This window comes from Acomys minous, assembly GCF_964271855.1.
Source record: "Acomys minous genome assembly, chromosome: 20".
In the NCBI taxonomy this organism is placed as follows: domain Eukaryota; kingdom Metazoa; phylum Chordata; class Mammalia; order Rodentia; family Muridae; genus Acomys; species Acomys minous.
The window spans coordinates 6999470-7017360 of record NC_140502.1 but is presented as its reverse complement, the minus strand read 5'-3'; the positions used below and the strand labels follow the sequence as shown (position 1 = coordinate 7017360).

General features: G+C 36.8%; 1 protein-coding gene across 1 annotated transcript; it reads left to right on the top strand.

Moving 5' to 3' along the window:
* Positions 1-4003: 4003 nt before the first annotated feature.
* Positions 4004-16604, top strand: LOC311590770 (vomeronasal type-2 receptor 116-like; the record flags this gene model as incomplete). Its single annotated transcript, XM_084770031.1, has 6 exons — positions 4004-4164; positions 7975-8173; positions 8549-9361; positions 10688-10900; positions 12965-13088; positions 15700-16604. The coding sequence occupies 6 exons, from the start codon at positions 4004-4006 to the stop codon at positions 16602-16604; spliced, it is 2415 nt and encodes an 804-aa protein (XP_084626157.1).
* Positions 16605-17891: the final 1287 nt, after the last annotated feature.

Sequence of the window (17891 nt, the reverse complement as noted above, 5' to 3'; positions counted from 1 at the left end):
CTCAGACCTAGCCATAAGTCCAGAGAAATCCCCAGGTGCTGGTGATCACACAGGCACAAAAACCAAAGCCCAAAGCAGCCAAGAGTGCCTACCTCATCTTTACATTTTCTCTCCCTCTCTGACTGATCCTTAGAACACACAATAGTATCAGAACCATTGGGCACAGGGGGAAACTGAGAGTGTGGATATGGGATAGATCTGATCTGAGATATCTATGCCCATCTACAGAGGGACAATGGGCCCACAGGACGGCCCATGTGGCTGTGGACATGCACTCTAGCTACAGCTTCATAGCCACACACTCAGCTCGAATCTTCTATGGAGTCCTGGTCTGAATGGAGCAGGCAAAAGCCAAACCAGCCATCCCATCAGACAGTCTCTTCTCAATTGGGCATAACTAGTCTGGCCTGAAGCAATCTTGCAAATGCCTAGCTAGCCAACACAGTTCAGCAGGGCCTCCCATGCTCTAGAGAGGTCTGAACCTAACCTCCTGTGCCAACCCAGGGACCCATTCCCACAAGCTATGGTGGAGCCTAACCTGCTGCCACAACATAGCAGGTGTGCCTGCGCACACCCAGATGGGAATGAACCAGCATGAAGGGATCTGGTGGAAGCCCAGCTAACTACCGGAAGGACAGTATATGCTATCTCAAGCAGGAATTAACCTAGGCCCCATGGCCTGGATGGATTATGCAAAAACCTAGCCAATCATTACAAGCCAGCAGGAGTTCCAGTACTCTAAGTTCCATTGAGCCTTGGCTCCCAATGACCCGGTGGCTGAGGGTAGAAATTTCAAAGCCCAGTCAAAGACAGGACAGTCCGCATTATCTAAACTACCTCAAAGAGATCCTTAGGGTATAGAGCAACAGCACCAGTCTCTTCTGAATCAGTGGGTAATCCTGGGGTGTTGTAACATCCCCTGGAGATGCAATCAGCTCACCTGCCTTATCCAGAGAAGGACAAGAGAATCTAAGTCTCAATGTCAGAGACATCAAGGTGACTAAAGTCCAGTGTAAAAATATAAATAACAAAACCCAAAACAACATGGCATCTCCAGATAATAGCTATCTCAAAGAAATCAACCATGACATCTCAAATACAATTGAAACACAAGAAAATGACCACAAATCCTTAGTAATGAAGATGATAATGGAGAAAATGAATAAAATACATAAACAAATGCAGGAAGATGCCGCCAAAAAGATTGAAGACCTTAAAGAGGCCTGTAGAGAGGCACTGGAAGAACTTCAGGAATATGCAAACTATCAGATGAAGGAAATCAATGAAACAGTTCAAGATCTGAACATGATAATGGAAACAATCATAAAAGCACAGACAGAAGAAAGGCAGGAACAAGAGAACTTAGATAAGAAAACAAGCACCTTAGAGGCAAGCTTTTCTAAGAGAAATCAAGAGATGGAGTAATGAATCATGGACTAGAAGATTCAATCATAGAACTTCAAACAGCTATGAAAGAAAATCCATATCCTTCATAAGGCCTCTAAATCAACTGAGAAAATTTCATATGCACTCAAAAAGGCTTAAGCTGAAATCACAGGTCGTACATGGTCTGAATCAGATCACTTGCATATATAGCATAGCTTTGATGTTAATATGGGTTAAAATCTCTCTCTCTCTCTCTCTCTCTCTCTCTCTCTCTCTCTCTCTCTCTCTCTGTGTGTGTGTGTGTGTGTGTGTGTGTGTGTGTGTGTGTATGAATGGGTGTACATCTGATTCTTGTGCCTTCTCTTGGGTGTTTACCCTTTTGTTATTTTGCCTTGTGCACCTTTGATGTGATATATTTTGTTTTGTGTTTTTATATTAATCTTGTTAAAAATATCTCTGTGAGAAAATATAAATAAAAGCCTTTGATAGCTTTCAATAGATAGTAATACATGCTTCTGTGTTAAAAAGAATTCATTCATCTTATGCTTATGAGTGAACCGAGTTTAGCAAATCCTCTAGAACTGAATTTATAAATGGTTATAGGCTCTATATGGATACTTGGATTCGAAACCTAGATCTCTGTCAGGACAGTCTCTGTTCTTAATGACTGGGTCATAACTCCATACCTCCTAGTGCATATTTCCTCATATCCAGAATTATATTTTTAACTTTTATCTAATTTGGCAAAACTTCAAATTATGTTAGTTCAGATATAAAAATATGAAACAATAGTCAGGAGGAGTGTCCCTCATCATGATGAGAATGGGAAGATAAGTTAATGAAAATAGAGGAATTGTGAAAGTTCCCTTAAATGTTTGTAGTGTGAGTTGAAACTGAGGGCTCCAATGTGGTAAACAGGATACATCTACTTCATTTGGCAAGTGCAAGAATATTTTTTGCTATATCAAACCTCTTATGAATTATGTATGTATGCAAGTAAGCATAGCACAAAGACATTTGTCTGCCTTGTTTTTTTCTGGAATATACAAGATATGATATCAAATTTAATGTCTTTTAACTGATGGGCAAATAAATAAGACATGTCATCCAAATTTGTGTGATTTTACCTTCATATGTATGTAGTAATTTTTGCTATTTGCAATGCATTCTTAGAATGTTGAAAGACTAATTAAATATCTTATATCTTGAATATACAGAATGATATTTTTAATTAAATAATGTAAATGCTTATATATGCATAAAAATTTACTTCTATTTAATTCATAAATTACTGAAATCAAAAATCAAAGATAAAACTAAACAAATACAATTACAGGGTCCATATTTTTCTACACTTACTTGAATTCTGATGAAAAACACATGGTGGTCTCACTATAAATAATGGGGTTGTGCTCAACCTGGAAAAATAATAACACTCTTGGCAATTGTAGTCATCATGTTAAGCTACACAGTAAAACTTGGGAAATTCAGAGATTTTGTAGACTATAGTTTCAATAGTCTATGTGTATAAGTGTCTGTTGGTGTGCATATGTGACATATGCGGTTTTACACAAATAAAGTAGGACAAGTATTATTTCAGAACTGCCATGGCCTAGAGGAATTAAGGATGGAGTACCTAGTGATGCCAATGGGAAGAAAATATCATCATCACACTGACAATGTAGATTCTAGTGTATAACCAAGAATATTATTCAAATAAACAGGAAAATGGTATAGGAAGAGTTTACAATGAAATCCATGATTGTTTCCTAATTCTTATCCACTTCAAAGATACTCGGCATAAGAATTACTTACAGACATTACTTGAGTATAAAAGGCCAAATTCAATGTTGAAAATCAAAGGTGAAATTCAAGAAATGGGTCACCAAAGTTATTGATCTGTGAGAACTGAGGATCTAGGATGGAGATCATGTGTTAGAACTCAAATATTTAACTTAGTTTCTCATTAATATTGTAGGTGTTAATGGAGTTATGCATCTTATTTAATACTTGAAATGATACAAAAACATCTGGAATTCTCTCTAGATCTTGTTTACCATTTAAAAAATCAATATTTAACATGCAAATTATCTGCCATTTTGTGAGTCGGTGGATGATTTTTGGATATAGCAAGACTCAACAGTGTGTCACTCCTGAATCAATAACTTATGTTTCACTGTGAATCATCTAAAAAACGTCTAGTGACATAGTTTTTAGTGGTATCACACAAACATATTTTTAATATAGCTCTGAGACTAAATTTTAATAAAAGTGTCTCTGCTTAGGGATCTTACTGCTGCAAACATGAATGATGTCATGGAACCAGAGACAGAACTATTGTGATATATATTTATCAATCATGTTTATCACATGGACTGTGGACCTCAGATGACAAGCCCCAGGGAAGATTCCTCCAAGAATGAGAAAAGGCCTTGGGGAGAAAACGAAACATGAATGCGCAAGTAGACTTTACATTGTCCAGAAATATAAAAGAAAGTAGGAACACATGGGTGCCCATCTGATAGGCTGATATGCATGACACTTCATAATCCATAACACACAGGTTTACACTAGTACAAAGATGTTAACTTTGTCTTTGTTATACTTGCTTCTGAACATGGCGGTTCTCGTGGCCAGTTCTATTCCTTCCAATTGCTTTTGGAGAATGAGGCGGAATGAAAAAGAGGGTGGCAACTTTATGACAGCTTGTGTCATCACTCTTCACGCAGTGCAAGGGCAAGTGAAGAAAGACTATTTTAGCAACATTCTGGATATGCTGTAAGTGCCTTTGTATATTTTATCATGTAGATTTCTGCACAAGTATTTCAGGAGAAGTGTAAAGATGAGACACCGAACAATGCTTTGAATACTCTGTCTTGTTTTTCCAATGTGTTCACCATTAAACAACTCTGAATTCTGTTATAAATTCAATGCTATTTTATGACTTTAATTTGGTCCACAGAGTATTTTATGTTTCTTCTAGTTAGCCTTCTGATTTCAAGGCTAGACACTGAGTGAACACAGGAATCTTTACCGTGATCCCCAGGCTTAGCCCTCCTTTTGACAGTTTCCAAAGCACACTATTCAGTGCTTTATTAAAAAAATTCTCCCATACTATTTCAATAAATTTCAATCTGAGAAGGTACAGATAACTTTTCTGTCAGTGTGTAGCTACCAGTACCTGTGCTGGGGACTCTAATGTTTGGACTACACCTAGGTACAGAGAGCTTTCACACAGATGTTCAGTTCTTCTCTGAAATTCTCTGGATGTGGTAACACTATGACTTCTGAACCTGCATCAAGAATGTAAGTAGGATTTCTGTCTAATGTGAACTTAAACTAGCCCTTATATTACCATCGTAACTTGTATACATATGCAACCACTGACTTTTATGTATTATAAATCCCAGTTCTTTACTCTCTCTTTAACATTAAGAAGGAATATTTAGACTGTATATTTTATACTTGAAAAGTGAGGGTATCACTACTAGTTGTGACAATTTACTTTCCTTGTCACTAGACAGAATTGCATTTATAGCATGTCTAGTTGACAGTGGCTGAAAATTGGATTGGAGGAATTTCCCAGCAGCTCATCTTATTTATTTAAAAATTATATGCCTCCTTTTTATGTCTAAGTTGCTTATTTTCTGACACTTTTATCACACTTGCCACTTATGTTTCTCTTTCATTAATTTACTAAGTACAATTGCATATTTTGCCATGTGGTTACTGTACACATTTTGGATTTATGGGTTTCTGTTAGTTCTTTTCAAGCACAGCACTTTATGCTACTAGTCTACTCTGACAGCTGAAGCAACTAGTGTTTCTTATGTTTAGCATGCATGAGTTAGTATTTGAGCCACACAAACTCTAGTCTCAAAATCATATTGTGTCCCATTGAAAATTTCAATATCAATTTTCTGTATGGTAATAAAGGTTATTTCAGAATGGGCTACTTTATAGACAATGATACCACAAAGAACCAATTTCTAAGTGGAAAACTAATTATATTTAAATCTGAATGAATCATTAAGAATGAGGGATTGTGTCTGATGTTTGTTCTTAGATGATACGAAATTACTAGGAAAAGTCAGGAGAGATTATTCTTCCCATAAAGAGAAACAAAAAAGATCTTATATACCAAATTAATTTTTGCTCATCTTTATTAAAAGGATATCAAAAAGATTTATCTTATGCTTTACTCTTTATATTCTATTTTACAAATATGTAATGTTGGCACAAAGAAATCTTTCTGTAATTTTCAGATGAATCTAATTCTCAGTAGGATGCTAGTGTTCTGATAGTATAACTGGAAGTATGGTCAAAATATGCTTTTGATAACAGAAAATACACTATCTATCAAATGTGCATCACATATGCTTTTTTAGAAATAAAGTAAGTGAATGACCCTGGGATATTTGTGCATGCACTTAATCTGTGCATGCATGTCTGGAGAAGGTTTATTCCTGTGGCTATGAAGATGTAGTCTAGAGCAAAACCTCATTCAAAATTGTGGCATCAGTTACATTACTATAGCATAAATGAGCATTGCTAATGTTTAGACACAGGGATTCATCCACACATACATCCTTTTAATTAATATATTTATTCATTTATTTTACCTTCAATCAAAGCCTCTTACCTCCTCTACTCTTGGTCCCACTCTCCTTCCTTCCACTTTATATCAATCTCTGTTCTTCAGAGAAGGAAGCTGCACTACCAACCCATCCCAACTAATCAATCACATCAGGACTGAATGTGTCCTCTTCTCTTGTGGCCTGACAATGAAGCTCCACCCGGGGAAAGAGTTAGAAAACAGGCAACAGAGCTCAAGTCAGATGCAGCCCAGAGTACCCACACCAGCGGATTGACATGAAGCCTGAGATGCCCATTTTCTACATCTGTTTATGGGTCCTAGGTCCAGTCTATGCATGGCTCTTGGTTGGTGAGTCAGTGTCCACAAGACATTTTGTTTCCCTCATGAGTTGACACTGTTGTTTTTCTTGTGGAGCTCATGTCCCTCCTTTGTCCTTTTATCCTTATCCTCCCTTGCTTTTCCACAAGACTTCCAACACTTTGGCCAACATTTAGCTGTGATTCTCAGAATCTGTTTTGATTCACTGATGGCTGTGTCTCAGTTTTGACTCAGCACTGGATGGACATTTTCTCAATTTCTGCTCCATATTTATTACTGCATGTCTTGTAGGGAGGGTAAAATTTGCACCAAAGTTATTGTGTGTAGATTGCTGTCCTCCTCCCTCAACTCGGAGTTCAATCTAGTTAGAGGATGTCCTCTATGTCCCATGACCCTCAACTAGGAAACTCAGCTAAAGTCACCTTCGATGTTATCCTAGAACCTACCCTGTCTTAGTACTCCATCTTGACAGACAGATGTCTATACCCACTTTCTCCCATCCCTTGAGGACTTCTGTCCTCCTGCAACAGCTGCCGCAAGTCTGACATCCACCTTCATTTCTCTCTGTGCTCCCTTTCCTACCTTGAACCCTATCTTCAACTTTTTTGGCTGTCTATTCCATTTATGCTTCTGAGTGAGAATTAAGCATTCTCTCTTGGCCCCTCCTTCTTACTTATTTTCTTTGGGTCTGTGAGTTCTAATAAGTTTATCCTGTACTATGTGGCTAAATTAGTACATACCATGTGTGTCCTTTTTGGTTGGATTACCATTCAGGATGATCTTTTCGAGTTACAACTACTAACCTGTAAATTTTGTGATTTTCTTGGTTTTAGGATCTAAGTAGTATATCATTGTATAAATGTAGCATAGTTTTATTATCTATTCTTTGTTTGGTGCATATATATATCCAATATATATATATAGTTTTTTTGGATTCTGTTATGAATAAAGCTGTTATGACCATAGTTGAGAAAGTGTCCATGGGTTGTCCCCAGATATTGTACTGTTGGTTATTGAGTTTTCTGAGAAGGGGATTGATTGATTTCAAAAGTCAAACATACATTTTTTAAAAAACGCATCTGTGATGTGTGAAGTTATTAAAAATTATTCTGCCTCTAAAAATAATCTACAGGATTAAGAAAAATATGAAGATGGATGTGCGGGAATATTTTTAATATATGACCACTAATTATAATCAATTTTTAGTACAGGAGCCAAATCTGGCCCAAGAAACAATCTGTCCATTCATTCAACAGTCACTCATTCACTACCACAGCCAATTCAGTTAATTTCATAAGGAAATATGAGAAACTCAGGGAGTCACACATCATGTGCTTTTTGACATTTCTGAATGACTAAAAAATGAATACATGATCAGATTTGAAGTTTGAACATAGTGTTCCCTTATCTTTACCTTCTGAACAAGCACTCAACAACCACAGGTGGATAATGCCTTCTCTTGAAAATGCTTATTTTGGTGAGATGAACTCACATAAACATGTATAGCTTTTCCAAGATTCCAGATTCCTATGTCATCCCAACCTCATTACAATGAATGTTTGCTTCAAACTTAGAGGTGCAGACAAATTAATCAAGCACTGCATAGCCATTGTATTGATTTCAAATGATCCTTGTAGACCGTTATCTATAATAAATATTTTACACCTTTATAGAAGAGAAGATGAAAACCAAAAGTTTGCTCTGGCCTTGGCTTTCTCAATGGATGAAGTCAACAGAAACCCTGATCTTCTACCAAATACATCTTTAATATTTAATTTACCGCAATGTCTAAGCAGGTCAAAAATATATGATATCCTTCATTTTTTTGAAGAAAGTCAAAATAGTTTTCCTAATTATGACTGTGGCCATAAGGTAAAAGGTAAAATAGTGCTTACAGGACCAAACTATGAAACATCTGCGATATTTCACACATTTTTTTCCAGCTTCAAATATGATAAGGTGAGATGTTTGTGTGGTTAAAATTAATGAAATTGTGTCTCTGCTGGTGGCATTAACAAGGTGTTAAGAAGGGTGCAAGTACGAGACTTGTCTTACTGGTCATTTTTCAATGTATGCAGTTAAATGGTTTTATTCAGAGACTTGATGGGGATCCTATATTCATTTGTATGAAATAAAGATAAGGAGAGAAGTCACAAGTAAGGGGGATTTATAGAACTATTACAGATAGGAATATGTTTACAAGTTCTTAGGAAGGCATTCTGCCTCATGCTCCTCCCTGTGGCCTAGGTACTTCAACTTACTTATGGCACTTTTCATCCTGTCCTGAATGACCATGTACAATTTCCCTGCCTGCATCAGATGGCCCATGAGGATACATCACTTGCCTTGGCCATGGTCTCCTTCTTACTTTACTACAGCTGGAACTGGGTCGGTCTAGCCATCTCAGACAATGATCAGGCCATCCAATTTCTCTCATATTTGAGAAGAGAGATGGAAAAAAATAGAATCTGCTTTGCCTTCATGAGTGTAATCCCTGTCAATATGCAGTTATACATGTCAAGAGCTGAAGTGTATTACAACCAAATCATGACATCGTCTGCAAATGTTGTTATCATTTATGGCAGCTCAGACAGTACTCTAGGTTTGAGTTTTAGAAGTTGGGAATCTGAAGGGATACAGAGAATATGGATCACCACATCACAGTGGGATGTGACTACAGGAGAGGGAGACTCCACACTTGACTTCTTCCATGGGATTCTTGCTTTTGCACATTATCATGGTAAGATTTCTGGTTTTAAAAACTTTGTGCAGACAGTGAACCCTCTCAAATACTCAGATAAATATCTGGCAAGCCAGGAGTGGATGGATTTTAACTGCGAAGCTTCAGCATCTAACTGTAAGACAATGAAGAACTGCTCATCCAATGCCTCATCGGAATGGCTAATGGCACAGACTTTTGACATGGCCTTTAGTGATAGCAATTATGAAATATACAATGCTGTGTATTTTGTGGCCCATGTCATTCCTGATATGTTTCCTCACCTGGTAAACAATCATCTAATTGACAAGGGGAAAGAACCAGATTATCACTGCTTGAAGGTAGTGTTTCTTCTTGGATGATTATTGTGTAAATAATACTCTTTTATGAGTCTCTCAGATTTCCCAAATGGGTAGAAATGGACTAGGAAGTATTCCACCCAAAAATCTATGATTGTAAACTGATCCTGACAAAGTTAGTCTAGCGATTTTTATATATCTCCAATATAAAGGCACTGAAGTGGGAGACACTATTGATGAATATCAGTGATTTTGTAATAGAGCACCTCCATATAATCACACCTTTTTAAATACTGTAGACATAATTGGAATTTCCTCATTATTGCTATAAATGATGAGAAGATGAGTGTTTTTCATTCACTGTAAAATTTGAGGTAATAGGTACTACAATGCATTTCTCATGTTTTATCAATTGATTCTGTCTAACCATCAGTCTCTGAGGACCTTCCTCACAGGCTGAGTGTAACTATACAGAGAATACTGCTGTGAATCAGTTCAGTACATACATGTATGTTAATGTGCTTGAATGTAGATTTCTCACTGTACATTTGTACACACAAACATACACACACACACACACACACACACACACACACACACACATATATATATATATATATATATATATATATATATATATATATGCATGTCTGTTTCTGGCCAACTGACTCTGTGTGTCTGTGTGTCTGCCTGTAAAAGTGAACATAAATTGGACTATATTTCAGTGCCTGTTTGTTTTTGTCTTTGTGTATTGTCTGAGGGTATATGTCAGTGCATGTGTCTGCATGTTCCTCACTCTATGTTTTGCGTGTTTCTGTGTAGTCGATTGCACATATGTATATCTGTGTTGCTGTGTGAGTGTGTGTGTCTGTCTGTCTTTGAATGTTGTGAGGATGAATCTGTGTATGAGTCAATATATCTGTGTAGGTGTTTGTATTCCATCGTGTCTTTTTGTGTTTATATGTCTGTGCATACATGTGTGTGCCTATGTATGTGTTTTGTTCATTTCTGTATTTGTGTGTGTTTGTGTCCATATGTTCATCTCTGTTTGGTCATTATGTTGATGTGTGTGTAAGTAAATGTGTGTTGATATATTATGTGTGCATCTATGTATGGATGTAGGTCTTTGTATACACATATTTGTGTGTTGTACATCTTTGATGAATACATGTATGTCTAAGCTTTTCTTTTTTAGGTTGCTTTAAGAGAATTAAATTCAGCAAATGTTATGATAAGTTAATATATCATTTCACTCTCATTAAGATTTCCATCCAGACTCCTTTAACAAATTGTCTTTCATAGGAAATCAGAATGTTTTCTTTCATCAAGGAAAGGTTTATTGAGTGTAGAATTATTCCTGTCTTTCAGATGCACTCCTTGCTGAGAAAGAGCCACTTCACTAATGCTGTTGGTGACAAAGTGAATATGAACCAGAAAGAGTGTGACATCTATCACATTAGGAATTCCCCCAATGGTGCTGGACTTAAGGTGAAGATAGGAAAGTTTAGCCCCTATTTTCCACATGGACAACAGCTCCATTTTTCTGAAGACATGCTAGAGTGGGCCTCAGGAAGTAGACAGGTAAGTTTGACATAACTGTACTAATTTGCATTTATGCATTTTGTAACTTAGTGAAATGAAATAAACTGTGACATAAGGAACCTATTTCTAGCCTCCTATATCATGTATTTTTACTATTTTGATGTGACATTATTATTAATTTTTTATTGAATTTAATCATGCAATGTGTACAGTTTTTTATTTTATTAGAACCTGTTTTGTTTTTAATATGAACATAAAACGATGTTTGAAGATTCATAGATATTATCTCTATAATATGAGCAATAATCTTGAGGTACCATTCTTATTACTCTATGGTGATTTTCGCACTTATGGAAATCTTTGAAAAAGATTTTGAAGAGCCTTAACAAATTGAACAGAATGTGAACAGCAATATGCACTGTCTCCACTCTTCTTCAAAATTGTCATTAGAATCTTACCAAGTACCAAAATAAATGTGAAAATATGTCCTGGCCCATGGAACGAATCGAACCAGGGTTCACCTGAAAGAGGGAGTGGGGATTGAAAATGGGGAGAGAGATGCAAGAAAATTGAGACAAGTCTGGAAATTTCTGATCAAGACTCTCTTTAATGCTGAGGAGTAAGATTTTATATAGCAAGGTCAACAAGATCCCACTTTCCCTAGCCCCCAGACAAGAACACAATCTCCTGAATAGCTCCCTGTTAGAACTTGCTTAATCCTCTGGGTAGTTCCCTGTATGGACTTCCTTATTTCTTGCAAAGGTAGATAATCCAAAGATAGCCTAGAACACAAGACTTCCTTGAGCAAGGGTCAACAACTCAAAGGGCACAGCCTGCAGCCTAAGCACAGAATTTCTAACATGGCTGAATTTAGCATGGCTCAATTGTGGTCCTCACAAAAATATATGCAAAAAGAGAGAAGGAAATGTTCCCTGTCCTACATAGTGAGTTGAGGTATCCCAGTGCTACATAATGAGACCCTTTTCTCTTCCACAGGAAGAGCTTTAGTTAACTGTGTCTGGGGAGAATATGAGATTAGACTGTGCCTGAGCGACTGTGGTTTTCACGTAGACCTTAATACTGAATTAAGGATTCAAAGTGAGCCTGTAGGAATCAGCAAATTTCTGATGTAGCATATACAGTCCCCTCATCAGGTTCAGTATAATGCTAATACATTTTTCTTTTAACTTAACTAATCATTAACTAACTTTACACAAACTAAGTCGTACTCAGGTTCTCCCAGTACTCACAGGCTCTGTAAAGTCTTCTCATTTCCAGAAACAATTCAAATTCTAGCTTCCTACACATCATCTCAGCACTTTGTCACTAGCAACACACCAGGGTCTGTATTTTCACACATTCTCACTATCTTTACACTCAGTTTGTCATATTTGCAGTCTTAATTTATTGGAGGATATGTTTGTTATCTGAGATTGAGTAGGTAGTTCACCTGTTTCAGATTTGCTTTACTCATAACTTGTTAAATCATTGCTGTGATTAAGCATTGACCATGTCAAAATGAGGAAAAATGATTGATTTGGTTCATTGATTACAGTCAAGGGAAGATAAGGAAGGAATTTGGAGACTGAAACTAGAGCATAGACCCTGAAGGAGCATTGCTTACTGGCTTGGTCTATTTTATTTCTCATGCATACTTGCCTAGGGACAGTATTTTTCATAGTAAACTAGGCATTCCTCCAATGCATACCAATTAATAAAATGCCTCAGAGATATGAAAAGAGGCTAGTCTGTTAGAGAGAATTTCTCAATTAAGATTCCCCTAATCTTGTCATTTCACTGTTATTTGTGTCAGCTCAATGAAAATTAACTAGAAAACCAGGTTACAATTTCTGTCCTGTTTGCACAAAGTAAACTGAAAGTTCTCTTTTCTTGGATTGCTAAGATTTGGTAATAATCTCAACTTTTCATCCATTTGTTTAAATAGATTCATATGTTTGGCGTTACACAAAGTGCTAAGTGAAATGTGTTCCCTCAGTTTCTGTGTATAAAATAATCTTATTGATACATTAACATACTAATACAATATAGTTATGGCAGAAGTAGATAAAACTCCTGATATTAGCATGTATATTAATTTCTCAGATGCTACCCTCTGTATGCAGTGCTGATTGTGGTCCTGGATTCAGACAATTCAGGCAGGAGGGAATGTCAGCCTGCTGCTTTATTTGTATCCACTGCCCAGAAAATGAAATTTCTAATGGAACAAGTGAGTGTGTGCTGCTGTGGTAAAGCCTTCACAATGGTAATCCTCTACACACACACACACACACACACACACACACACACACACACACACACTCACACACACACACACTCACACACACACACACACACACACACACACTCACACACACACACACACACACACACACAGACACACACACACAATGCTGAGGGAGTCTAAAAAGCAACTGCAAAAATAAAATATACAATTTCCTCCATTATTCTTTATAAAAGTAGAAAGATTAACAAAACCTTATGCCTAGACCTACATTTTGATCCATTGAAAATTTATGTCAGATGACATTTTCTCAATGAAAAAATTTTCATAATCAAACTGCAGTGTGAGCAATTCTAGACAAGATCTTTCCTTGTGATTAATCTCTATAACTACATGTACTAAACATTCCAGTCATTAATCTTTCAAATATGCACATATTCTTTTTGAACATATGTATGTCTCCCTACATATATCTATGCACACCATGTATGTTCATAGCACCATGCAGAACAGTTAGGTCAAAAGATTGCCTGGATTGGGTATTGGGGTGGGGAAACCATATCTGTATCCTTAGGAAAATTAGCATAGAGGTAAAAAAAATAGTACCTATAAAATTATCAGAAACTGATATGTAAGAGAGAGAATTCATATAATATCTAAAGCCCATTTTCAAGTGTCTGTGGTAATTTGTTTCTAATAAAGTAGGGGTAAGTGTTGACACATAATCTCCAAAATATAAAGGGTCTTATAAAATATTTTATATACAGCACCCAATTGAAAATTTCATGAAATAATAAATTAGAGTGGTTTTGTGTTGAAAACAATTAGTCACAAATATTAAAGTTTTATTGCCACCTACAGAGCCCCTTTAATCAAATGATTATATGTTTATGCTTGGCTAAATGCAAATGGCCAATGAATAGTTTTTCTCACCCTTTGCCTTCATACTTGGTAAGGAAATGGAAGTTTGAAAACATACTTCTGGACAGTGAGATGGCTCAACATTTAAATCTTTTGACACTAAGAATGATGATTGTACTTCATCCCCAGGAACCTTAAAGCAAGAGGAGTCAAAAGCCTAGAAAACGGCTTCTGACATTTATGCATTCCAATGTACTGCAAAAGTATTAAACAGACTGTAATAAAATTGTCTTAAACATTAAATTAACAATAAGTAGTTGTAGTTACATCAATAACTACAAAAAATTTTATTATTTCTTTATTAATGTTATGTGTGAGTTGGGAGGATATATGTCCTCAAGAGCAGATGCAGATGAGAGGCAACTAAGAAAGCTATAGTTATACTTGCAGGCAGTTGTTAACCACCTCACATGGGTTCTGGAAGTGAACACAGGTTTAATGAAGGAGCAGAACATTCTCTTCATTGTTAAGACAACTTTCTAGCTTTTCAAGCAAATTAACAAATTATAGTTGTCCAGAAATCTATTGTTTTACATAAAATGATTTTTAAATCTGAAAGCACAACATAAGTCTCTGAATTATCAATTGAATCAATACAATTGCTATCAAGTTTCCTGAGGACGCCATTTGGGAAAAGCACATTGTGAATGATGTATTTTGTTCTACACACACAAAAAAATCTGGGCCACAACTCTTGCTTAATGGTACTTATTTCATTTTGTTTATGATGTTTATCAATATATATTTTATCCCAGAGTATATTCAGAGTCTGTGTGTCATACAGATTGGAATTAGGGAAGTAGGAATGTGCAGAATGTTTCCCACGAAGATGAGATCAAGATGAAGGGCTTTGTAGTGCTCAGTTTTAGAGGTATCTATCTTCAGTAGACACCTAGTGCTTTTCATCAACTAGATTGAAGAGTTCTTTACACAGCCGGATGACAACATAAATAAGGACATATTAATTATTTTTACATTTTTCAATTATTAACACTACATTAATATAAATTTTACTTCTCACACTCACATTCCTACTTCTCTCATATAAATTAAATTATTTCCAAATTTATGAGATCACCTGTTTATTTCATATGGAAACACACACACACACACACACACACACACACACACACACACACACACACACACACACATAACCCTGATAAGTTCTTTACTATTCCTTTTATATCAATAAGTTCAGATTGGTCATATGGAAAAAGAAAAGCTATGACAGATCTTGTCCAAGTAGAACACAGTCTCCAACTCCCTTAAAGACAGCTTTAATTAAATAGTCAATGAACTTATGAGACAATGAATGTATAAGGTTGGTGATTTTAAAACACACTCAACCATTCTGTGGTTAATTTTTGATTTTATGAATTTACCAGAGTAAGTCATCTCATGATAGCTTTCCAAATAATGTAAGAAATCTGTGCTTTATGAAAAATAAGTAAATGTTCTCATCAACACAGTTAAATAGACAAATGATGGTTCAGTTTTGTTCTCAGAGAATATAAGAATTAATAAATATATGCTTTGCTGTACAGCAATGTCCTTCAATTATATTATCAGGAATAAAATGTAGGTATTGCAAATCATCTTCAAGAGACTTACTGAAATGTCTTGTCCATAAATTGGTGAAGCTGTTCTAACGAATATGTCCTTTCTCATTCAGACATGGATCTGTGTGTGAAGTGTCCAGAGGACCAGTATGCCAACACAGAGCAGAATAACTGCATCCACAAAGCTGTGATGTTTTTGAGCTTTGAAGACCCCTTAGGGATGGCTCTGGCCTTAATGGCCTTGTGCTTCTCTGCCTTCACAGCTCTGATTCTTGGGGTATTTTTGAAGCACAATGACACAGCCATCGTGAAGGCCAATAACCGTGCTCTCAGCTACATCTTACTCGTGTCACTCATGTTCTGTTTCCTCTGCTCCTTGCTCTTCATTGGCCTTCCAAACTCAGTCTCCTGCATCCTGCAGCAAATCACATTTGGGATTGTATTCACTGTGGCTATTTCCAGTGTGTTGGCCAAAACAATCACAGTGGTTCTGGCTTTCAAAGTCACAGCTCCTGCACGAAGGATGAGATTCATTCTGGTTTCAGGAACACTTAACTACATCATTCCTTTCTGTACACTCATCCAAATTATTCTCTGTTCAATCTGGCTAGGAGCTTCTCCTCCCTCTGTTAATACTGATGCACACTCTGAGCATGGCCAGATTATTATTATCTGCCACAAGGGTTCTGTTATAGCATTTTACTGTGTCCTAGGATACTTAGGTTGTCTGGCCCTCGGAAGCTTCACTGTGGCTTTCTTGGCCAGGAACCTGCCTGACACATTCAATGAAGCCAAGTTCTTGACATTCAGCATGCTGGTGTTTTGCACTGTTTGGATTACTTTCCTCCCTGTCTACCATAGCACCAAGGGCAAGGTCATGGTGGCTGTGGAGATCTTTTCCATCTTGGCATCGAGTGCAGGCATGCTGGGATGCATCTTTGTTCCCAAGTGCTACATCATTTTATTAAGGCCAGACAAAAATTCTCTTCAAAAGATCAGGGAGCAATCATATCCGTAAGGTCATATATCATGAATATTATGTGTTAAATTAATTGATTTATTCAACTTTTATCCTGATTGTACATGCCATCCTTACTCTCGTTCCAGTCCTACCCTTCCTGCCTTTCTCCATTCCCTCTCAGTTATGCCTCAGATTAGTGGAGACCACCTTCCCATGCACTGAGATCACAAAGTTGCATCAGGACTGAGCCTGTTCTCTTCCTCTGGGTCCTGGAAAGATAGTCCCACAAGGAGGAAGTGTTCAAAACTCTGGCGTCAAAATCCATGTCAGTAACAGCCCCTGTACTTCTTCCTAGAGGACCCACATGAAGCCTGATCTGTCCATCATCTACATATGTGTATTTGGCATATGTCCAGTTCACTCATTGTCCTTGGTTGTTTCCTCAGTCTCAGCAAGCCTCTCTGTACCCTCCTTAGCTGGAAATTTTGGTCTTTTTCTGGAGCTCCTGTCACCTCAAGTCCATTTCTCCTTCCTCCAACTGTTCCACAAAACTCCCTATTATCACCGAATGTTTGGCTGTGAGTCTCAACATTTTTTATTTTCTTTTTTATTTTTTTCATTTTTTCAACATTTTTTCAACCTGTTTTTAGCAGAGCCTCTCAGAGGACAACAAAGTTAGGCTTCTGTCTTCAAGCACAGCAGAGTATCATTAATAATGTCAGGGGTTGGCTCTGTCCAGGGACTGACTCTTGGTTTGTGCCAGCTAGTTCGACTGGGAAATGAAATCTAACTGACATATATAAAGTTGGTACATAACCTCCAAATATTGGGCTGCAGTGCATGATCTGTCTCTTCTTAAGATGAGGCTCACTGTTTCCTCTAATTGCAAAGCAGTATCATGGTTACTCAAGTTCTATGTTTTCTATTATATGACCCTGATCTACTTATTTCACAATTTATAACTTTTGGTTCATAGTGATGAGTGCAAATGTTCTTTTCTTCTTTAGAATAAAAACATTCAAACTAAAATCAAACTTTATAATATCTGGGTGAATGACCTCAATGCCAGTGAAATGGTGATTAAAAATTTGAGCAAGTTTGTGGGAGTGTGAACTCATGTTTGCACATGGAGGTAAACCAATTTTCTTCCTTACAAGGGGAAGGTAAAAGAATACTGACATTATCCAAGGAAGTCGAAGATTTAAACTTAGAAGAGTGATGGTCTGACAAACATAAAGAATCCTAAAGAAGATGGCTTTGTGTCTTAGCCTTGGCAGTTAATAACATACCTAGCTGTTTATTAAGGCCTGATTCATTACTCAGCACTGAACAATTTATGTTATC